Genomic DNA, 24,153 nt, shown 5'->3' on the forward strand with positions numbered 1-24,153 from the left:
TCGGCAGATACCGACCCGGACAGCTCTTTTAACTGGAATATCGGGTTAGAAAATAACGCTCGAAGATAGGTGACGATTAGTTGGAAATGTACATATACATATAATAAATCATCAGATCAGAACTTGGACTTCCATCAAAATGATACGCTATTTTACATGCACTCTCAGTGCGTTTCTCATTGGACATAAATTGATGTACTATATCTTTCCTCTAACAAAACATACTGACTGGAAAAATATACCTCGTTTCGAAGGCTACAAAAAGCAGACATAAAATAGCTTGACATGAAATTTCTAGGATTTCTAGTGTATTAAATTTATGTGCTGGCATCGAGAATACCTATAAATCATGCTATAATAGCTGTCTTCGATAAATTGAAATCATTAAAAGCGGATTATCAGCTCGCGATGGGAAAGTTTGTGAAACGGAGCGCGAGAACTCGGGTCTCAAAATCCACGAGCTGCGTTCGAGCTATCTGGATCATGTGTTTGGTACTTGCTACTACCTAAGCTACCTGGGCACCATCTGGACGGACGCCTTTGTCCAGTCAATCAGCAATCGATTCAGCGGAGCTGCCGCGTTCCTTAATTACCAAAATCCGGCACTGTGGAGCGTTACGCATTCGTACTCGCCGGACCCATCCGAATGAAAGAAATCTTAATTAACGCATAAACAATTAACGCGTATCTCATTATGTTCTGTTGCGGCAATCTATCTAACTTCTGTCCGTCTCTGCTCGTCTTTTTTAGCCATTAAGGTGGCTCAGTTCTTCAGTGTATCATCGTTATTGTTATTTTTTGGGTCGGCGAACCACCACCATTCATAAATGATTAACGTGGCCGAAGTGCAATTAACATTGCAAACTGGGCCCAGTCACGAGGCGGCAGGGGAAGAGGGGATGAGGGGATGAGGGGAAGAAGGCCTGCACCCGGACCTCCTCACAGATACTTTTCACATTTCCCCGTTGCCGCTTTATCGGCCGATAATCAAAAACAACGCGACAAAAACTGAGACTTCAGGCGGCCATAAAAGCCATATAATACTCGTAATAATAATAATAATAATACTTGTGCCCACATGGTCCGCTGTCTGCGCGAGAGCGCTTAATTTTATTTCGTTTCCCATTTTTTTACTGCTCGAATTTGGCCATATAAACATTTTTGTGACGCGCGGTAATTACGCTGAAAAACTCATTTGACGGGTCGCCCATTCAGTCGCCGTGTAATAAATCTCTCGATGTGTATAATTTGGCCGTAGATACAAGCGATAGCTGGGTGCACTATTTGGTGTTTACACAAAGAGAAAAAAAGCGGGGATTGTTGTACGGATGTTTGTAAGTCCAAACCAACCAACAAATTATAATTTATGTGTAAAATCAAGTCAAGTGTAAATACTTTATCAAAGAAAGCAAAGCACAAGTATGTGAAGTATCTACTAACTTGGGCATAGTCGTATAAGAATAAGAGTGGTAGATTGAATAGTGTAAGGCTATCACCAAATTTTAGTTTTTTGCCGTGTATCTCTGGCACAACAGGCGACTGAGCAATGAAGATGGCATGGACTCGGGCATGGTGAGGAGTGTCTAGGATGTGGATTGGATCGGTGCGTCTCAGTTGGGATCTGCTGGCTTCCAGGCCTCTAAGCTGCCCGCAGGCAGTCGGAAAAGGGAGAGGGCCGGCCATTAGGTGGAATGCCTGGCCTGCAATCATTACTCATCCGAGGCTCTAGGGTTTCCTCGCCTTCGACTATTGTCAATGGCAAAACAATGAACAGGCGGCCGGCAAACAAATGCAGCGCAACTAGCGGGGGGCAAACGGCAGATAGCATACAGCAGATACAGTCGAGATACAGATATGGCACAGCCATCAGATACAGATACAGACGCAGATGCAAACTATGTGTATGTATACATGTGGGAAAGTATCTCTAAGTATATGCCACAATTTATGGCTTCCTACACAGGCACAGTGTGGCCCCAAAAAAAGCAAATATGTATATGACAAGTCATAAATGCCTCAACCTCATGGACGCAGTTACAGCAAAAGCAACAGCAACACAAGCAGATACAAATACGAATACGAATACAGATACTTTTGTTGTTGCGCAGGCCATAAAAAGACACAAAAATCGACTGACACATCGCTCAATAAACATAAATTATAATTTATTTAACTTTTGCACTTTGTTTCATTTAATTCTCAATGCTCGTTTCCAATTCGAATGGGATTCGTTTGTTTATTATTTGTCTGCTTTGGTTTCGTCGGACTCATTTTATTCGGCGGAAATTCAATGAAAAATTCAAGGAAAAGCATTTTCAGCGCGCTGGCTCATTAAAAGACGCGCCACGCACAACTATTTGAAATATTTTAATTATTTTCCACTCGCACACACACGGGCCTTGTGTGTATTTGCGATTTCGTGGGCGTAGCAGGTTATTTCGAATTATTTTTAAAGCGATTTTAATTGCCTCGCCTGAGACCAATTGACGTCTGTTTTGGGGAACTGCTGCAACTTGCCCCATCATCTGAGCCCGGATGATTGTGAAAAGCACTTCACTGCGGTGTTGAGTTCAGTCCGCCTCGCTTGAATTATGAGCCCTGGAAATCCACATTTGAAACATGAGCCCCGTGAGTGCTGATAGTGTGGCACAAATAGCCGGGGGGGTGGGTGGTAAATAGCTGGGCCGAAGGCCGCGCAACAATGACAAATACGTGAGGTGATATTTCATGCCACCATCTCCATGGAGGGAAGTGTGTTCCCGGGCGAAGTCCCTTCCCTTGATCACAGTTACAAACCCCCATGCCAGCAAAACGCACTCGAGTTTATTCAAGTTGCTCAAATTAATATTCAATTAATTTGCATTTTTATTGTGTTCGGTTCAGTTGTTCTTTGGGTTTTTCTTACGCATGCAGCCCAGTATTATTATAATTCCTTTATATTCATAATATGCTACAAATTTATTCCGCTCTACAGCTTTACATCGCTATATTATATATTTATAAGTTGCTTTTTTTCGGTTTTCCATTCGTTCGGGTATGGATCTAAATAATTTACATGAAAGTTGTTTGGCTCAATCGGAACTGAAACGTTAATATCGTCCATTAGAGGCTATGATGTGAGTTGTTTGGGTGCCTACAACATATCATAATTAATGCAAATGTTCAGCTGTGTTGTGCAAAAAGTGGCTAGTCATCTTGTTGGAGTATGCAGTTGGATTTCGTACATTATTCAAAGTACGATGCACAATAATTATGAATAAAACTACTATCACATTGAAACACACATATGTATGATACCTGCCGGGAAACAATAATAGTCGCTCATTATTATTAAATATCTACACACGCAAGGCGAAAACTGAGGCAACTTAAGTCCGATCATAATGCCACGAAGTTGTTCTCTAACTTAACAAATTTGCCTGGCTTGGAGAGTCGATGTCTTGGCAGTTTGGGCAGATTATATCCTATGCTAGCCATATACTTTGCGGCGGTCAAAAGAAGCGGATGTAATGGGGACTTCCAGTGAATTGAGTGGCAAGTAGTTGTGTTCACAGCAGAGTAAATATACAGAGGTGGTCAAAAGTATTTACACAACGAGCTTTTTTTTCAATTAGTTGACAATTGAAAAAAAAGCTCGTTGTGTAAATACTTTTGACCACCTCTGTACATAGAGCTACATATGTGTGAAAACTGTTGTCCCTTCACATTCATAAGTAATCGGATTTTGCAGCTACGGCTATAGCCATTCCCACCAAATATCGGATGGATTGCATATTTATTACGGTACATATTTAATTTGCTGATGGCCTAGATAGTGGTTACGCTGCGGCACAGGCGAATATGGTAAGGTATGCTATATAGATCTTTGTATCAATTTGTTTAGCTGGCTAATTTCGCTTACTCGCTGGCTTTTGTTTTTGTTTCGGATTTCGATTTCTATTGGTTTGTTGTAAGTCACAATACGGTTGGCTAATGCAAGTTTATGTACTTAGTGTAGTTAAATATATAATGGTATTCGTACGTGTGTGCTGGCAGCTCGTTCCCCATTTATTTGGGTCCGTTCGTGTCTCGTCTGGAGACCCAGTTTCGAGTGGAGTGGAGTGAAGTGGAGTTTAACTACCCAGACACGTCGAATGGCTTCTTCCCCCGAACCACTTCCCCCTGTATTTACAATCTCAATCTGAGCCAACTCACGAGGCTTACCATCTAATTCATAGCTTCAACTGTTACATTGTCTTTCGAGTTGGTTTACCTAATAGTTTTCCTTATGTACCGCTCCTCCCGCCCTGCACTTCCAATGGAAATCAAGGCGGAACAGTGCGTTTCGAAATGAAATGAGAAGAAAACGAATAGTTTAATTACAGGGTATACAACGTTGGTATCGGCGGGCTGGCCGATGGCTGCTGTAGGGGCGTTTTACTTGGAGCTCGCAGCAATGGCCGGCCAGTAAAGCGGCCCTACAGCCTTGAAACGCACTGTACCGAGGTGGCGCTGCACTTAGGCAGCTCTAAGCGTTAATGCTTTTAATTGTTTTCTGTGTGTGTAAGTGCTTTTGAGTTGTTTATCTTTAGATATTTTGCGCTAGCTAACTAGTTTTACACGTTGTCATGTTTGCTTGTCGCTTGGCCAAGTCTAAAGTTTGTAGTTCAAGTTGGCTTTCGTGTTCCATAGGCTTAATGCCGCTTGAAAGCCATTTGACCTTCCTCTCTGTTGCCAACTGCCAACTGCCTACTCCCCCTCCCCCTGCTCTCTTGGCCAGTTCGAAGGCGGCCAAGTGATTTGGCTCGGCTCGCAATGACTTTTTTAGCTACTTCTGGGCCAGCCAAAAGCTTTCACAATTGCGCTAAAATGGAGGTTTAGGCGGGATTATGTGAGCCACAATATGGAATTAGAAATCAATGACAAATCGCTTTTGACATCATCCAGTCCGCTGACTCAGCGCAATTCAGCCAAAGTCTAGCAACTAAGCGGGGATGGAAAGATTCGAAATTCCCATTTTGTGAGCTTAATTATTTATAGTTTGGTAAGCTGTTTTTGGGGCTTGGCATTTGCATATTTCCGCGCACAACAATTCCTATAATTTCGTATTTGGCTTGTAGTCCGCGGGGGGAAGTGGCGAGAGCGGGTCAATTAAGTGCCATTAATTTGCCTTTTTAATTAATAATTTATTTTTTAATTTATTTAAAGCCGCTGCTCAAATCCCGCCGTCTATCTCACTCCGCGCTGCGCATTCATGCATATAAATAATGCTAATTAGTTACAGCTACCGCCTGACAATTTAATACATACGTATATGTTTGCATTCGTTTTTATCTGATCTGTTATATTTTTAATTAAAGCTTATTAATACTGTCGCTGGCGGACCTCCCCAACTCCCTTCCTTCCTTTCCATCATCATTTGGCATAAATAGGTATGTATGCATATATATTTACTTTTACACTTAAATTATGACTGTAGCTATCAGCGCGCTGGGAAACAGGCATGATAATTACCGAAAGCCTAGAAAATATTTAAATGACTTTTTTCTGTATTTCCCTCCTCTTTCTGCTTGTGCCCGCTAAAAATGTTTTAATTATGTCAGAAATGATGTAGCGCGCTTGCCAGCAGATTGAGTTTGACCCAAAAAAGCGAGCAAAACGACGAGGCATAAAAACGCGATGACGACAAAACCGGTTGCCCGGCTCTGAAATCGGAGTCCGCGGGGTCTCCGAAGCATCTGATGCCTGAAGTCTGGGAGTGGAGTGGACTGGAGTGGAGTGGTGTGGAGTCTCCTCCATTCTATCAGCTTTATGACCAGCCTCAACGCGAGTGTCCTCCGCCTTTTCCCATTTTTTTTTTTGCTTCTTTTGTGGCTGCCACTTAGCCCCCTGCCACGCCCACCAGCGCCCCCGCCCACGAACCAGACAATGTTTGGTTAGACAGCTTCCGACGCTGTGTTTCTGCTCCGAATTATTTTATATTTATTTTCGGCGCTTGACAACCGTCGACGCCGCTTCCACTTGGTTTTGGGTTACTCTTTTTATGCCCGGCGTGGACTTCGCTTGATGCGCTTTGCGTCATTTCGGTTCGAGCAGCTTGGTTACTTTTGTGTGGCAGTGGCAGTACGAGTGGAATTTAAAAATAAACCACTCTTGCAACTGGGTGATTCTGTTTTTCATGCCTTTTATTTGCATTTGTTTTTCCTCCGCCGCTTCGGTTTATGTATAACTCGGCTTTTTGTTTGCACTGCCGGCCATTATTGGGTTTATTTATCCGTTGATGACTTTTAAATGGCAGCTGTTTCCCGCTCGACGGCAAATAAAAAAACACTTCTAAATAAAGTCAATTAGAGGAGAAAACCTTTTAGTTGACCTATCCCGCTCCAAAAGGCCTGCATTCGGTCGGACTAAGCGGCTAATCGAATATGGACATCGGAACTCGCGTTTCGCAGCGCCGAGTCAATTGAGTCACCTGCTAACTCCTAAGTGGAATTCATTCGAATTGTTTTCTAAGTTCTAATTAAATCTTTATGTGGGAATCGCTGATAAGGAACTCGAGGCTCCCGACTATAACAGTCCATTTGCGAGTTAAAGTGGCCCTACGTAATTATAGTATGGAATGGCAATTAAGTATGCCCCTATTACCAATCTCTACTGAAATTGTACCCATGTGCAACATGGACGTAGTCCGAGTTTGTTGAAAAACTAACTGGGGAATCTAAGCGGGTACCACAATCCCTGCAGTAAGATAATCCACAAAAAAACACAAAACTAACAGCCCTCGAAGTTACCACTTGATCACTGAGCTCATTTTCAGACCAGGGGAAATGTGTCGAGTAACGAAAGCACTCAAGTTTGGCACTCGAGGGACCGGCCATTATCTGCGATGCCCACACATGGAACCGTAATCAAATCAGATGCGAGTGTGAATCCAAAGTGCAGCTTAGTAATGCCAGACGAGACGAGACGATCCGAGCTGAGCGGCACCTGCCTAACGCGGCAACGGGGCGGATGAGTGACGACAATGGCGATGACCTCGCATTCGAATTGGGGCGGTGGGGCCGGCGGTTAGAGGGGCCATCACTCACCCAGGCGCATGCAAATGGCCCCAGCAGCTGATAGTTGATTGCTCAAACGAAATGAAAACAAACAACCGACGCTGTCAGCTGGAGCTGGATGGGATCTCTAGTATATTTTAATTACACTTGTGTGAATGCCGCCGGCGGCAATTGAAATATTTTTCCGTCTCTAATCTACGACCAATTTAATATGAATTGAATAAGTGAATAGATGGATCCCGCGGAGAGTGCGGCACCATTCAGGAAGCAGTGCCTTGTTTAGATTGGGCGTGCAGGCGGGACTACTTTCTATGGAAAGTGGCCAGTGGAGAGTGATTTCTAAGGTTTCTTGCAACAGATGCTGGTGAATGGATGGAGAAATACAAATGTGCTCAAAATCAGATTCATTTATAAATGTGTTTAAGGTTACTAAGCAATTCACAGCAGATGAATAAAAGTGGCGCTCCCCTGTTTTTCCCAAGGAAATGGCTGGTATGTTGAGTAAGTTATGGATTCATATGTGGTCTGGCCATTTCTTCGACTATCCAAACTGGTCCCACAAATTCCTGCAATGGTTCCGCCGTTCTCCAATTGGACCTGACGTCTTTCCTTGCTGAAGCTCGAGTGGATTGCGACCGCATGGTCGTGGAGTAGATTCGAACTTGTTTGGATGTAGGGCAGCCTAAAGCGGCCAGATGAGTCAGTGCCGGTTCCCCGGCAGCGGATGTCGTTCGTTTCAGTTGAAAACTCTTTTTTTGGCTTAATTAATTCGACGATAGGCTTAATGGCGCGCTGAATCCTCAGCGGGTTTTCCTTGCCATGCATAAATTAATCAGCTATTTGCTTCCCGGAACCCAGCAATTCCCATGGAACCGCGCCAATCGCCTCGCCGTGCAATCAATAATGAAAGCACACACTTTCCCGAGGGACCTTGGGGCCGAGCTAAAACAATTTCAGCTGATAACATCTCGCGTTTCCTGGCCACTCGAAACCATTAGATTTTGCTGCGTTTTCAACTGGCAACAAAGACTAAATGTGGAGCCTAAGCACTGAATTGTGCGGAAAGTAGGGGAAATTCAAGCAGAGCCACAGGCAAAGGCAGTTTCATTATACCGCTGTAACGAATGAACTTCGAGAATGCTGGTCTTTGAAAGTAAGTACAGTGAGGCGCTGGTGGCGTGAACAAGAACGTATTTGAACTTCTAATCGGAAACAAAGGCGAACAAGCGAAATAAACCGACGTCGTGGAACACATATATGTACATAAAGTGGAGATGAACATCTTTCGATATCATAGTGTGTCAAATATTTGTCATTTGATCTAAGTATAAGATATTAAGAGTGAAATTTCAAGCCATAAATCGAAGACCAAGTTTTCGAAATTCGTCGCAGCTCAACGGTTCGTCATTAGCGAGGGACCCCTGTGCGCCGCGGTCACCCCAACCCGCTGCCCGGTCCTCCATCAATGACAATAATCAATCACGGCTCACCGCAGCGGAGGAGACATGGGGCGGAGCAGAATGAGGGAACGAAGGGAGCGAAGATGAAAATCGAATCAAGGCGAACAGAAAGAGGAGTCGGTGCGGTGGTGGGAAGTGTGAAAAGTTGGCCACAAAAGCCGACGGCAAGGGGAGTTTTCCTCGCCGCGGCCAAATCACTTGAACTATGCTTTTCTCGCTCGCTACGTTAATTGAAAACACAATTTACTTAATTTTTGCATATCTCGCTTCAAATTACGTTGCATAATTTTGAATAATTTTTATTCGTATTTTTGTGTTGCTTTTTTCTGCTTTACTCTTCTCTCTCCATCGTTCGGTAATAATTTTGCTTTCATATTTTCGTATTCTTTCGGTAAATGGTTGTTGTAACATTTTGTTGATTTGTAATTAAATATGCGTATGTATAACTTTTAGCAATTGTTTGGTTGGATGTTGCTGCCGTTGTTGTTGCAGTTGTTGTTGTTGCAGTTGTTATTGTTTATGTTGTTGGCTTACACAGAGCGGTTGCTGTTGTTTCTTGTTGTTTGTTTAATTTAAATTAAATTAATTACTAAAATTATTTTATAACAAATATCACTACAATAGTTTGCATTTTTTTGTTGTTTGTTTTTGTATCGTTTATCAATTACTACCATTACTAAAAGAAAAAAAGATCGCTCATTTCCTCTTTTCTCACCGTCGGACAACAATTTCTCATAGCAGCTAGACAGAATTTAGTTTCATCTCTTATTATTTTTAGAGTTAATTACTTTTGATTCTAAAAGCTTTGAGGGGTGTGTATATATAGTACTGTTTAGGGGAGGATCTATTGGTTATTCCTTGAGGCGGCTATTTCATCGACGCGTACTTGGTAGGCGCCTGTCTCATGTGTTGCAAGTTGCTGCTGCTGTTGCTGCTGCTGATGTTGCCGTTGTCCTGGTTGCTGCTGCTGCTGCTGGTGCTGCATCACACGTTGTAGCAGGAGATCTGCGGCAGGTGCTGGAATGTGGGCGTGGCCGCCACCGCCGTGGCCGCCGAACTGAACGGCACAAACGAGGTCTGGCCGGCGGCAGCGGCGGCGGCTGCCAAGTTGAGCGAGGCGGCCGCCGCGTACGGGTGCATCCGCTGAGACCGCAAGTACTGGCGGTACTTTCCGCTCAGCTTGTCGGTGGCCGTGTTCACTGCTCCCGTCGCCCCCGCACCGCTCACCGCCCCGCCTCCGCCCACCGACGCCGACCCGCCCGTGGCCGCTCCGGCGGTGGGCGTGGCCGAGTAGAGGCGCATGGGATTGGTGTCAGGGCCGGCCTGATAATTGCTAGGAACTGTGGCCATCGGCGAGCGGTCCATCAGCATGGACGTCGCGTCCCACGGCGGCGGAGGCAGGCAGTGTTGCTGTTGCTGCTGTGGCTGCTGCTGTTGCACCTGCGACTGCTGCAGCTTCCCCGAGGCGACCGCCGTCTGTCCGTAGCTGCCGGAGATCATGGCGTCCCGCTTGCCGCCCCCTGCCCCGCCGCCACTGCCCTTGGCCGCATAGTGGCTGTGGGGATGCAGCATGTGGTGGGGCGTGAGGGCGGTGCGGGCGGCCAGCGCAGCCAGCTGATCCCACTGGCCGGCGGCCGCGGCGGCTATCGAGGCCTGTGCCGCAGCTGCTGCCGCTGAGTTGGCTGCATGGCTCTGGCTCTGACTTTGGCTTTGGCGTTGGCTTTGGTTGCTGCTGGCACGTTGCTGCTGCTGTTGCTGCTGCTGCTGCTGGTGCTGCTGCTGCTGCTGGCGGACCAGACTAGACTGTTGCTGCGGATAGTGGGCCTGCTGCGACATCTGCGACATTTGCTGGTGTTGCTGCCGCAGTTGCTGCTGTTGCTGTTGGTAGCGTTGCTGCTGTTGTTGCTGCTGCTGGGCACTCGTGGCCGCCCGGGCTCCACGTCGCGCGGCACTACTGCTGGGCGCCGTGGCCACCGCCGCACCGCTTCCGCCTCCGCCCAGGGCCGCTCCGCTGCTCAGCGAACTGCTGCTCACCGCCCGCGCGGTCGCATGCATGTTGTTCACGAACGGGCTGCGCCGCTGCGACTCCATCTTGCGGAAGTAGCACGGGTGGATCATCAGCAGGGGCTCCACCCTCTGGCCCGCCGGCGGCTTGGGCTGGTTGGGCAGCTCGTACTCCACGCTGCAGTCCACGTGCAGCGGGATGCTGTAGTCCTTCTGCGGCGATGGAGCGGGCGCTGTGTTGCTGTTGCTGCTGGCAGTCTGTTGCTGCTGCTGCTGTTGTTGCTGTTGTTGTTGTTGTCTGCTGTTGGCAACGGCGGCGGCGACCTGCGTTTGGGTCGCCGCCGCATGGCTGTGGCGCGTGTTGCTGCTGCTGCTGGTGTTGGCGGGCTGGTGGTGATGGCGGTGGTGTTGCTGCTGCTGCTGCTGTTGCAGCAACTGCTGCTGGTGGGCAGCCACGGCGGCGTGGTACATGTGTTGCTGCTGCTGCTGGTGGTGATGCTGCTGCTGCGTCTGGCTGTGCTGCTGCTGTTGCTGCTGCTGCTGCTGTTGCTGCTGCAGGGCGGACAGGGCCGACATGCCGTGCGACAGGGACGACATGTCGTAGTTGGCATAACAGGCGGCCATCGTCATTGCTGTTTTCAGGGGCTCTTTTAGCTTTTGCTCTCGTTTCGGTAACACAGAATTCGCTTTTGGTTTGCTTATTTACTTTGATTTAGATTTTTAGCATTTTGCGGGCGTTTTTCGCTTCTTCACTTTCGAAAAAATTCACTTTTGTGGTTTTATTGGCACTGGTAATCCAAAAAGAGCGGCTAACGGTAAATTTGCCGCTGCAGGTAATCCGTGAGTTGGTTGTTGCTTTTGTTTTTGTTTTTGTGTTTTGAGATAGGAGGAACCTTAATCCATATGTGTGTTTGCTTTGCTTTGGAATTCGCTTTAACCCGTATAATATTAGCTGCTGTTCGCGTGTTTAACTTTGTTTCGTTACGTTTATTGTATATTTATTAGCGTTTTAATCAGTCTTTGTTTGGTTTTACATAAATGCAGCGAACAGTTGGAGCTGCTGGGTGAGTGTGAGTGCGAGTGGGTGCGCGTGTCGGGGTGAGTGAACAATCCACGTGTGTTTTCAGTCTTTTTGCCCGTTTTCGCTGGCTAACTTAACCGTTGCTTCTTAGCTACTCCTTGTCTTCTTTTCATTCGGTTATGTTCTGTTCTCTTCTTTTCTCGCGGGGGTGAGTTCGCGGAGTAGGTAACTTGTTAGTTCTATGCGCAATAGAACTGCCGAACGAACGTCTCATCCACTCCGAAGAAAAACGCGATCTGAATTGTAGTTTCTGTTTTGTAGTTTTGCTGCCGCCGCTTGCTTCTCTGCCGCTGTCTCTGCCGACGTTTGTAAGCGCAGCGAGTTTGCTGAATACGGAGCGCGCACGAAAAACAGCTGTTGGCCAGACGCCTACGCCTGTGTGTAGGCTTTGCTTTTCTTGTTTTTGTTGATTGTCAGGCCGATTTGCTTAGTTTTCGTATCACAATTGGCCACAGTTGCGTTTCTTTTTTGGCCTTAACTGCGTGTTCACCTTCGACGCGACGTTGACTCTTCTTAACTCTCTTCTACGTTAATTACGTGCCATAGACCACGCTATATCTCTTCCGATGTCCGCACGAATCGAGCTCTTTGAAGCGACTGACTCGAAACGTCGACGTCGCTCCATTCTGCCGACGCCTACCTGCTGTTCGGCACAGCTGATGTTCCGTGACGTATTCAGCACACACACAGTCGCAGGAGACGAGCGCAGAGGCATTGTTATTGTTGCTTTCCTATATAAGTTGCATTCAATGGCCGCTCTCTCTCGCTCTCCCTGTCTCTCTCTGTGACCGCTCTGTGCGTGCGTGTGTGTGTGTGGTACACATTCAGCCATGTTACTACACGGCGGCCATCTTTACAACTGCTTTGGTCGAGACAGAGAGAGACGGAGAGGCGAGAAAAGAGCGAGAGAGCGCACATTATTTTGTAATACGATTTCTTTAACAGTTTTAGTGCTTTAATTTTTTACGGCAAACGCTTTTTTGGGAGCAGCTTTATGGGGTCGTAAAAGCGGATGGGCTCTAAAGGGGTTAACTGCGAGTTGAGAGCTAATTGAGTCGCACTAAAAACGAGGAGTTGAATAAATCTATCAGCATCACCTGGTTCAAATGGGAATGGGTTCTTTTTTACTTATATATTTCTGAGCACTTTGGTACATCGCTGAAAATTAAAACCCATATAATATCAACAGAAGCAGAATAAATAAGATCTGCACACAATTGCCACAAAATCCTCTGCAACGCACCTTCGCACACACATATGTACATAGTTCCTAAATATAACAATACAACAAATACCCCAAGAACCTCTCCGGTTTTGGAATACGAAAGCTAAACTGCGCACTGAGAGCCTTTCTGCAGGCCAAAAAAGGAAAACGAATTGCAAAAACTCAAACAGACAGCGATATTAAACATTTCTGCATTAAAAAATGGGCAATTTAAGTCAGGAAAGGGCACTGTCTCGCTCGCACACACACAGCGAGAGAGCGAGAGAGAGTGAGAAAGCGGCTGGGAATTACACACATTGTAATAAATAAGGAAGGTCGTTGCCATAGCAGCCGCCGTTGGCGTCGTTTTTTTCCCCCCATTTTGTTGTTGCTCCGAGAGAGTGGCTCGCTCTGTGGGGCTCATTCAGCAACTGCTGATAACAAATCAGCTGTTTTGTTGTTTGGGGAGGTGTGTCCGCGTGCGAGTGTGTTGGTGAGTCTGTCTGTCTCTCTTGGTACATATTTTTTGTTGTTTTTTTTTTCTCAAAGCATATGTTTGTTGGAATCGCTGTTGCAGCTGTTGTTGTTGTGGGACTGGAAGTTGTTGCTGTCAAGTTGCCATTGCATTTGAGTGTTGTTGCTAGTCGATGTGCAAGTAAAACGAAAACCCATGTGGCGGATTGGCATTGAAGCATATCTTTTAATTCAAAAAGTAAAAGTAATGCTGCTAAATGTCTACTAAAAAACTAATAATTCGTATTATATGCTAATTATTCTAAAAAATAAAAGGTGTATGCATACAAGATAATTGATACTATTGTTGATAGCCTTAATTATTTCCTGGCTTCCTACTGATGTTGCCATGGTTTTGTTAATGATTTGTCTGCATTGCATCTGTGATTGTGGATGCTTTTGGGAGTCTGGTTTGGGTTAATATTGCCACCATGGTGCTGTAGCTTTGTGGCCACTTCTATGGTGTTGTTGCTGCTGCTTTTAAGCCTTTTCTTTACTGGTGGTGCTTCCGCCGTATTATTTGTATGGCTTTTGGATGTGATGATGTTGTTGCTGCCAGCTTTGCACTCGTGCCTCCCTTTGTGTGCTTATTTCTGCTCTGTTGTATGCTGTGCGGTGCTTTTTTTCAGCTTTTTGCTGCCTTTAGTTGCTTTCTGGTTTGATGTTGCTGCCGTGTTGTTGCTGCTTGCGTGCTTAATGACGAGTCGGCCGCATTACAGTTTGATTACGGGCCGCCAATTTGGAAATTACCGAACTGCTCGAATTAGCGGGCCAGTCGCTCTGCTGGTGAGCCTATGGCTCAACCCCAACCCAAGCGAACGGCCAGAACGAACGAAATTGGCCAAGAGGGGCAACAGGCAAAACGACAACTGCCACGACGACGACAATGCCAGAAGTGGCATAGAAAACTACGAAATTAGAAATTCCAGACAGACAATGGTTCACTCAAGTGGGGTTGGTTGAATGCAGATTAAAAGAGGCGTTGAAATGCCTTAAATGCGCCCTTTATGTTTTCAAAACTGCTCAAAATACTATTAATTTCCGTTAAATTGCAAGTATAACTTGTAAGTATAAATTCTAGTGATAGGATAAGGTTATAGTTATCATAGTTAATGCAGTCCCGTATCGTAAACCATAGACAGAGTGAGTTTCTTTGTATCGGGGCAACGATCGACTATCGCACTCGGGAGCAGTGAAATGTATAATTTGTATTATTTTAGGGCAGCTCTATGATAACATTCAGGATGCTTGTTTGTCCCCAGGTCATTCCTTTGATCGTCAGTCTTGGGATCTGGCATTCACTCATTAAATCGGTCCAGCCCACATTTCCTGTTCCTCTAATCTCTGTCATCGTCTCCTTTTATATTTGCCTGGTGCATCGCCCTGCTGCCCGGACTGCCTTCTTTTCTTCCCTTCTGGCATATCGAATCCATAACTCAACTGCCTTTCTCCTGCTGAAGTCCAAGTCACTGTCCTCCCGATCCGTTCTCCCCGGCCCGGTCGGCCTGTACGGTGAAACCTGTTTGCATTATTAAGTAACCGCTAGGCCGGCAACTGATCCCGACTGCGACCGGTTGCGCTGCATGGCTTCTTCCCAAGAAGACTGTGTTCTGTGTTTCGTCGCTTCTATTCCCCGACGTCTGCACGAAACTTTCGTTTTTTATACCCGCTACTCGCTGGGGGTTAGGCGTATATGCCATTCTAAAAACTACACTTTGCGGCAGAATTCTTCGGTTTGGATTTCTCATTGAAATCCTAGTATAGGTACACTTACAGGAAAAAACCTGTGATGTTCGTAATCCTACCATATGTCACTATGATTCAATAAGAACGTAAAATAAAACAAGTTCTATACATAAATAAATTACTGATAGAAAACGAGCTTGGAAATTAAATTACTTATAACGTGCTAGTAGGTGTTTGAAAAAATCCTTTCTAAGACCCAAGGATGAACCTTTTTGAGGCATCTGTGTGTAGGGTATCTCTTGATCGAGCAGAGCGATTGGGCAGCCCATTTCTGTGTGTCCCTCTTGCTCCCTCCGCTGCAGTTGGCTGTCTGTTTGTCTGGTCCGCTTGTTAATTCGAAATAAAAACAGGAAAATTTACTTTACAATCTGTGCTAAAATCGTAAATTTTTAGCCGGCTCAGGGGAGCGGCAGTTGCTGTGCCATGGCTGTTCCACGTCCAGTTCCGCAGGTAAGACGACGCTGCCGACGAGGCAGGCAAAGAGGCACGGCGCAGCCCGGCGAGGTAGGCTAATCCGCTTGGGCATGACAACGATGACTATTTGTTCTGGGCCCGGATCTCATGCCTCCCGCCCTCCCCTCCTCCTACGACCATCCTGTTCTGTTCTTTTCTGTTTGCGGTTCCACGTACTCTCTTACTCTCGAATTCTCGGGCCGTGCCTAGTTGTTATCTCTTCTTATTTAATTTTGGCTGCCATTGCCGCAGTTGCTGTGCTGTCGCCGTCTAATCTCCACGGCAATATCATCACGAACGCTGGCTACCCGGCTCACCAGCTCACCAGTTCACCAGCTCAGCAGCTCCTCGGTGCAAGAGCCTGCCCGTTGATTGATGCGTTTCCCATTCGGAATTTATGCCATGGACCATTTTGGGCAAGCGCTAAGCAATTCATTTTTTTCCGGCCAGCGGTCCTTGTTTCCCTCTGATGCATGCACCTCAGTCCGTTCAGCGTTGCCCGCTCGACCGCTTTACCGCCAAACAAGCTGGATTTTGAAGAAGAATGCATTTCAAACTGTTGCAAACTTTTGTCTATTGTATTAATGTGGTCAAGTTATAAGATTTCCAAAACATCGATAATTGTTCAAACCACTCTTTGTGTATCTCAAGCTATTCTGCTGGTAGTTAATGAGAAAGCGATTTCAAAATTCGCTCCCCTAAGTATTTCTTAGATATATCTTCTTTTAGAAAGTATCTTACTGCCTGGTTACCATGTATCTTCTTTAAATTCTTCAATAATCATACTGTATGCCTAGAGCTGGCAGCCGTAACTCCATTTCGCTTCATGACTCACAGCGTGCTTAATAGATCTCAGTGGGCATCACTGATCGGATCCCCTCCAGCTGCAATCAGCCAGATCGGCGAGCGATACTCTGCCAGGAACAGCAGCAGCGCGGCAGCAACATCCACCGCAGCAACAGGCACATCGGCAACATCCACTGCGCAACAGCAGCAGCACCATCAGGAGCGTCCTCAGACATGGACTTCGGATGGCAATGGCGATGTAGATGGCGATGGGGATGGCGATGGGGACGGCGTGCACGTCGAGTGAATCTAAATTGCTAAATACCTTTTTATGGTTGCTGGCAGTCGCACTGCGGAGCTTCGGTTTAAGATTTTAAAATGTACGAGTATCTTGGTATCGCCGGCTTTCGCAGAAGCGATCCATAGTTGCTTCATAATGTATTGTGTGCATTTTGATTTTCCCTGAAAGCGAACGGCCCGCTCATTCCTGTGATTCATCATGGCATCATGGGCTGTTGCCGCTTTTGGAAGCTGCTCCTTCGGCATGTTTTTAATAGCCCTTCGGGAATTATTCATTTCCATTGTCTCGCTGCCGTCCAATTTCGATTGCCATCGAGTTATAAACAATTTCAATTATTTTTCCCGTCTCCTTTTCCGTCGCTCGAAATTATGCAACTAATTGCCGGGAATGCGGAGCATTTGACTCCCGAAACGATGCGTTCCCTTTCTCGTCTCCAGTTGGCAGTCAGCTGGCAAATGCATAATTAACCTGACCTTTGATCGCCGGAAGGGATGGCCAAAAGAAGGGAACTCAAACGGGGTTGGCCAGGGTTCGAGAAATTGCAGTTATACGATTTGGAATTTTATTATAGTTCTCTTGTTTCTGGGAGGATGGATTCCTCTACTTTTTCTACCGCTTATTTCTCGCATCATGTTTTTTATTGGAAATGCTATTAAACGGATTCCGCTGAAATACTTTTGATGAACCGGACACCGGAATGTCGTTCAAGTTGGGGTTCTCAAAAACAAAGCAACATACTGCGAGGCAAAAACCTAAAGCGACCACTTGGGCAAGCAATTATAGTTATGTCTCTGGGCATTTCAGGAATTCCACGTATAAATACCATATATTCAATCCAGTTGCCTTTTGAGCCAGCCAAAAATGATCTTCAAATTTGTCGGCGGGCCAATTTGCAGATCGTAATCACAAGCCCAGAGAAGAAGACTTCGTCATAACGGTTTCGATAATGGGTTTCAGATGGACGTTTTTTAATAGGTATTTTACGAAGCGTTTAGTTTTTTATTTACTGTTCATTATTATATAGATGAATTCGGAATGACGTGGTTTAATTTTATTATTACGAAAGTATTTCTAATTGTCTTACCAAGAAGTCTAAAATATGAATTAGGCTGGTTTCCATGTTTCAGTCTTTCTTTCCTGAAATCTGAATCGCCCTTTGATGTCTGCCCCAAAAAAATTCGCGTTGCCAATGGTTTATGCCAGCCGTGATAAGACTACAAAGCCCCATTATCCTAGCCACTCCCCAAGTGAATAAAGTGCAAACAAAAATGCACGCGATTTTGGAGCCCGAAGCGCCGTTCTGAGTTAGGGCCACTTCAGAGCATATATTTTAAATAATTCCCAAATAATAACAGATTCACTTAAACACTCCAAACACTCCCCAGACTGTTGGCAGTATTCGCATTATATAGCCAGCATTTTACAACAATTACGATATTCTTACGCAGAGGCAATACAAAATGTTAAAAAAAAGAAAACGTTGTCTTGAAAATGCCGCCGGCGGAAAGTGACGAAAAAAACCATCAAAAGCGTACATCAGGTCTTGCCTCATAAGGGTGCTCCACGGATCCAATTAGTAAGCAATTTATATGCACTTTGTTTTTGGTGAGGGTATGACGGTAGACTTTATTTTCGTTTCGCATTGAAAAAGAATAGGGGAGCCCTTATCTGGATAAACTAACTAATGGGTATTGCTTTGGGAAGTCCTGAATCATGTATGTATGTATTGTAATTTAGCATTTATTATTCAGAACATGGTCATTCTCTGAGCTAAAGGTGTACTTTGCTTAGGAACAAGCTATTAACTGTAGGGACATTTTTCAAAGGACTAGGGGCCTGTATTTTTATATCCCTATAATTAAGGTTCAGTTTTCGAGTTTAATAAGATTAGAGCAGAGAAACAGAGGGTTGTGTTAAATGTGATGCATTCAAAAGCAGATTCCGAGCCGGAAGGAATCCTTATTGATCGGTCCGACGAAAACTGGTTCTAAAGTGCATCATAATAGAAAAGGGGAAAACGTGTTTAGTAAGTTTTGGCACGATTAACGCCTTTATATTAAGAGGAAATAATTCATTGCTCGCGTAAAAATCAAAGTAACGTAAGGATCCTGTTTCGCTAAACAAGCTCTGCCTTTGATGTCCTAAACGCCCAAGAATATGAACAAATACCCCTGCCTGATTCCAGGTATTTATAATATTAAATTTCGTAAGAGCATTCCCTCTTCCCCCTTCGCATTTTTTCCGATTTTGGCATTGCAATTTCTTCCACTTGGGCTACACATTTTCGAGACATTTAATATGCTGCGACTCAAAGTTTCCCGGTTGAGCTGCATTTGGCCAATTTGATTGCAGTTTCGAGTTCCAGTTATTAAATACTCGCGGGCGGAAGCGGGAAGGGGTATGGAATAGCGGGTGCTGGGCAGGGAACCCTCTCCTCAGTTGGCATATGGGGGTTGTTTTGCCGCCCTTGCCCTCGTGTCCATATCCATATTTAGTTGCCGCCGATGCGGGCGCAATACATTTAAACAAATTGTTTTCGTTCTTGTTTTGCTTGGATATCGTTATGAGGGCAGCACCTGTCGACCGAAGCACACTCGCAAAAACTAGTATCATTTTATAAAAATATAACATTTTATACTGGTAAGCTTCGAACCGAACCTTAATATTGTGCTATTACAGTACTTTTTAGCTAAACACTTAAGTGTGCGTGTTAACTTTTGTTTGGCCTTTCCTGGTGGCTAACACAGTGCCTGTTGAAAATGTAATAACTCATCTGGAGAAGGCTCTTGGGTATTCCTCCCTACTAGATTTACAATTTCTCTGCGTGCACCTCCAATGCAAACGTACAAAACGCTCTCTGCAGATGGTGCGCTCGTTTGGCCAAAGTATCCAAGGGATTACAGGCTGTGGATGAAATGTATCTGGCAGCGCCTGCGTCTCGCCTGGCACGCTATAATTTAGCATAAATTGTCCATGCTGTCGAGATTAATGTATCTAATGACCTGATTTGCTGATTTACAGTAATTTCCAGCTTATGGCGCGCCGGAGAATCGCCGACAAACACACACACGGAGCGGTTTTCACATGTTGGTTCTTAGTTTCACCCTAGCTACCTGCAGATACATTTTGTTTGCGGCCGCTTTCCAGGAAGTGTGCGCCAGATACACGAAAGATACGGCTGCGAATCGCTCGTCCCGCATCCGCATTTGAATGCGAGATGAGAGATCCACGAATCTCGGGGATACAAGTATCTGCGATACCCTCTGCTTGGCCTCTCCTGCGGAAATGAATTTCCAGCCATTAATCATGCGGCCAATAGGAGTTTTTATGGCTTGCTCCTCCGATGGCCGAGCACTTCTTCGGGCTTTTCTGGCCTAATGATGGGTTTGCTAAAGGGATTGAGCACCAGGTCTCTGGGTCTGTGAGATAGAAAAGTGGTAATTTCAGATTTTGTTCTTGCTTACCCAGTTTTAGTGTGCGTTTTTCACTAGCCTTCGACGTGAAAGTAGTTGGAGTTGTTAAAAGGGAGAGATGACTTAGAGGTGTCCTTGCTTTATAGGTTTCTAACTGAATTCATCTGCACGAATCACTAAATACTGGTGATTAGTTAAGGAAGTTACCCTCATTTTATGCCCAATATTTATTAGTGACGAAGGTGTAGTGAGTCCTGGGTTGAAATGCATCCTCTTAATGAGGCAAGGTATGCTATCAACATAATTGGGGCATATCGAACAGGATAAGTGGATTTCTTGAATCATTTCTTAGGCTTAGCCAGCGCACCAGCCACAATTTGGCGCTCAATCAGTCGGCTTCATTCGCATTCCCGCTGCACATTCAAGCGGCAAGGGGGAAGAAGGGGGCGTGCCGGGGCTGAATCTCCGCTTACAGAGACCCCAATCCCAAGTGAACCAAATCGAATCGAATCGCATCGAGTGGAAACGAAACGAATGGAAATCGAATGAAAATGGGAATAAAACTCATTGCACGGCCACTTGAGACGCCTTGAAACGCCTTTGACGGCTGTTGGTCGACAGCCCAGATCGAGATAGTGCACTGAAAAAAACACTCGGGAATGAATCGCATTTGAGATTAATTCGAAAAAAGTATCTATACATTTGAATGGGAATGGTATGTTGTCTTAACTACACTATATATCTGAACAATAACTTGAGCTAAAAACGGTTCCTTTGCAGCGTGGATCTCACAGTGTAACAATCCGAATTTAATTCTATCTTTTGCGCAGCCCGCCCGACCCTCCGCCCCGTCACTCACTTCCTGTTCTGATCCAATAACGAATCGATGGCGGCGATAATTTCCACACGCAGCTGCTGCCGCTGAGCTGCATCTATTTATCTTGCCACCCTTTCCAGGTCCGAGTTCCCCCATATGCGAACGGGTATCCCGCTTTTTCTTGCCATTTATGTATTAAGCCCTTGAGTGCGATATTGCGGCTCAAGTGCGACGGCGGGGAAGCCTTGAGCTTTTCATTTCGCGAGCGGAAATAAAACATAAAAGTAACTCTTGGATGTTTAATGATAAAGTTTGCCCCCCTTTTTCATCCTTCCCTTCATCTTCTCCCTTCAACCCCCAACGCCCTGCCCGCAGTCGAGTGTGTGTTTGGCATTGTTCATCGGCGCCACGCCCCTTGCCCTGCCGCCCTCGGGCACGGGATTGTGCGTTTTTGCACGCTCAGCGAAAAAAACAGGAATGAACAACAAAGAAAATAAGGAGCGAAAAACAAAACGGGAATTGTTGAAAGGGAAAAACGCATTAATTACGCTTTTTCAGCATAAAAAGCAGAAATCGAATCGAACGGATATGCCCGGGGTGGTTTGGGCTGGGTATTACATTTATTGCCGCTGCTGTTCCCAAAGGATACTCCCAGGATACACCCAGTGCCGATCCATTCGGGCTGGTTTACCGCTTGATTATGCGCACTCCATGGATAATTTCTGGGCGGTTCCAGAAACTATTTCAGGAACTCTGGCCAGCTGACACGCTCCATTAGGTGGCTCGGCTATAGGTACGTTGACTGGGAAGGGGCAGTGGAAGTGGAAGGACGGACCGGAAGTGAGTAAATGAAAGTCGACAGTTTTCAAATTAACCGATGCAATGACAAACGCCAGGGCAACCAAACAAACCGACAAACTATCAAGCACAAACTGTCGTAAAAGAAATGGAAACTGAGCAAGTGGAAGATGGTCATCCCAGGCAGCTCGACAACCGCAGATACTCGAAAAAGGACGACGTGGCAAGGTAAAATTGGAACCGTCATACCTGCTACAAACGTAATAGAGCCGAATATTATGGCCGTTTTCGAATCAGTGGAGTTTTCGGGATAATTCTTCCTTTCCATCTGTTGGCAATATTTCGTTGTACTTCGTAGGTAAGCTAATTAAAATAGGTAACTAATGCAGAAATGAATTTTTCACAAATTCAGTAGTTTTGACTTTAGATTTGTGTTTTTGAGATTGCTTTCTAACTTTTATTTCCATTTCTGGATCCATCCTGTGCGAAGTCTGTACATAAATGTATATACGAACATATCAAGATTGTCTTTGGCATAAGAAATGTGTGTCTTGTATATTTCCATGTATTGCTAATATTTTGGCAGTAGCTGTTGCGATGAACTGCCGCTGCAACTGTCGCTAATTGCTCGACTTCGGACTGCGGGGAGTGGAGGGCAGTTGAATAATGTTGCCAGGAAGTTGTTGAAAATCAAGCGACTCGAAGTGACTTGGCCGGCGCTGTCGTCCCAGCCCTCCCTCCGTTACTATAACTTCGACTGCAGACCGCAGACCATCGGCAAAGGGATGGTTTGGGGAGGGGTAAGCGGACGCGAGGGGTGCTCGAGCAGTTGCCCCGGGTGGCGGGGGGAGTTGCAAGACTCATTAGCATTTTTTGCTGGCGGTTGGCTTCATTATGTGCATGTTTTTCCCCCGACTCTGTTTTTTATTGATAAATTATGCAGTCTCACTTGCGGGCTGTAAATCGTTTGATAACACGCAAAACTTGCTAACGGAAAGTGCCAAAAAAAGTGCCTAGAAGGTTAACATGTGTGTTCGGGCCAAAATTCGAGTTTCAGTTTAACGATGCGTCTCGGCAATCACAAATGAGGGTTATGACTTGTGTTTTGAGTCAGAACCACTTGAAGTAAATATGCATATTCGAAATGGGAAATGCCCAAGTATACACCTATATGAGTTTTCGTAATTTAGGTTTGATATTTTTTGAGTCCTTTGCCTCTAATTAAATACATGATAATTGTCTAAACCTTTCATTCAACCACCTTCACCTTAAACTCTTCAAACTCCACTTATGAACTTTATCGTTCACTGTTTTTTTTTTTCTACAATCATGAAGGGCTTCAGAGTTTTAATTAAAATCAACAATGCGAGATAACTGGAAGGGCCACGCGGATGATCTCTACCTAATTCGTGAACGGACCATCATTGTTTTCCATCCTGCCCAAGAACTTTTTGTGCAAGTCTGTCGAAATTTTCATGATGCAAAGCGAGTAGCTGCGAGATACCGAAAGAGGATCTCTGCACAACTCCCCGAGCGGAGATCCATCTCATTATTCCTCCCGTTTATCACCACTCGATCATATACTAGTTGTCTTTTCCCACCATTCCGCAATCTGCGTTCGCCATTGTGTGTGTGTTTCTGGTTTTATTGTTATTGGTCTCGTGTATTGTATTGTATGTCCATATCTATTCGATCCCGTCACTACTTAAATTCTATTGTGCGCTGCCTGGGTCACATGTGGACCTCCCCTCTCCCTCCACTCACCATCTTTCCCTACACGCAAAATAAAACCGACTTGAATGACAACAATTTTGTGTGGACCTTAAATAAGAGATTCCACTTGAATGGGAATTTCGAGAGCCCAGTGCAGTGGATTTCATAAATTAGAATAGGGAATTGATATTATTCCATTTGGTTATTGCTGTGTACATCAGCATGTCACTCCATTCTCATTCGATTTGAGGTAACATATCTCAGACCTCGAAAAGATACGACATGACCAATGATCGAGTACTTTAGAGGGACTTTTTTGTACGAGTGCATCCTTGAATCCCTGCCCCACTTTCTTGGCCCCTTTGAGCCCGTTCGAACGTGGCAGAATGGACAGAGCCGGGGGCACAAAGAAGGGGCAGTCGTCGTGTGCAGAGAATAAAGGGGCGCAGTAACGGAAGCCTAAGAAATTGCGAAACATGTCACTGGCAAACGGCGACGGCTGCCACAAAAGGGACCACAAAGAGATGCATCTGAGATAAATAGAGGCTGAAAGAGAAAAGTCTGGGGCGCTGCGAACAAACAAAAGTGAAAAGTTGCTGGGCTGGGCGCAACTAAATTAAATACATCACACAGTGCCCCCATTTCCACTCTGTTCTAAAATCTTCTGGTATACATATGAGTATCTATCTCATCTGTGAAGTTGAGGAAGTGTCATACGTCTGCAGCACTGCTGTATGAGTTTTGGTATAAATCAATTCATTCATAAGATCTTACAATTGCATTAGTTTCGTCCCAGGCATGGAAACCAGGGAAATTCAGTGTGTTGG

At 45.3% G+C, this 24,153-nt stretch overlaps 1 protein-coding gene across 1 annotated transcript; it reads right to left on the reverse strand.

Moving 5' to 3' along the window:
* Positions 1-9,383: 9,383 nt before the first annotated feature.
* On the reverse strand, positions 9,384-12,185 carry LOC117142800 (centrosomal and chromosomal factor). Its single transcript, XM_033307007.1, has one exon. The coding sequence runs from the start codon at positions 11,129-11,131 to the stop codon at positions 9,482-9,484; it is 1,650 nt and encodes a 549-aa protein (XP_033162898.1). The 5' UTR covers positions 11,132-12,185; the 3' UTR covers positions 9,384-9,481.
* Between the last annotated feature and the right edge of the window lie 11,968 nt (positions 12,186-24,153).

Source organism: Drosophila mauritiana, chromosome 3R (genome assembly GCF_004382145.1).
Source record: "Drosophila mauritiana strain mau12 chromosome 3R, ASM438214v1, whole genome shotgun sequence".
Taxonomy (NCBI): domain Eukaryota; kingdom Metazoa; phylum Arthropoda; class Insecta; order Diptera; family Drosophilidae; genus Drosophila; species Drosophila mauritiana.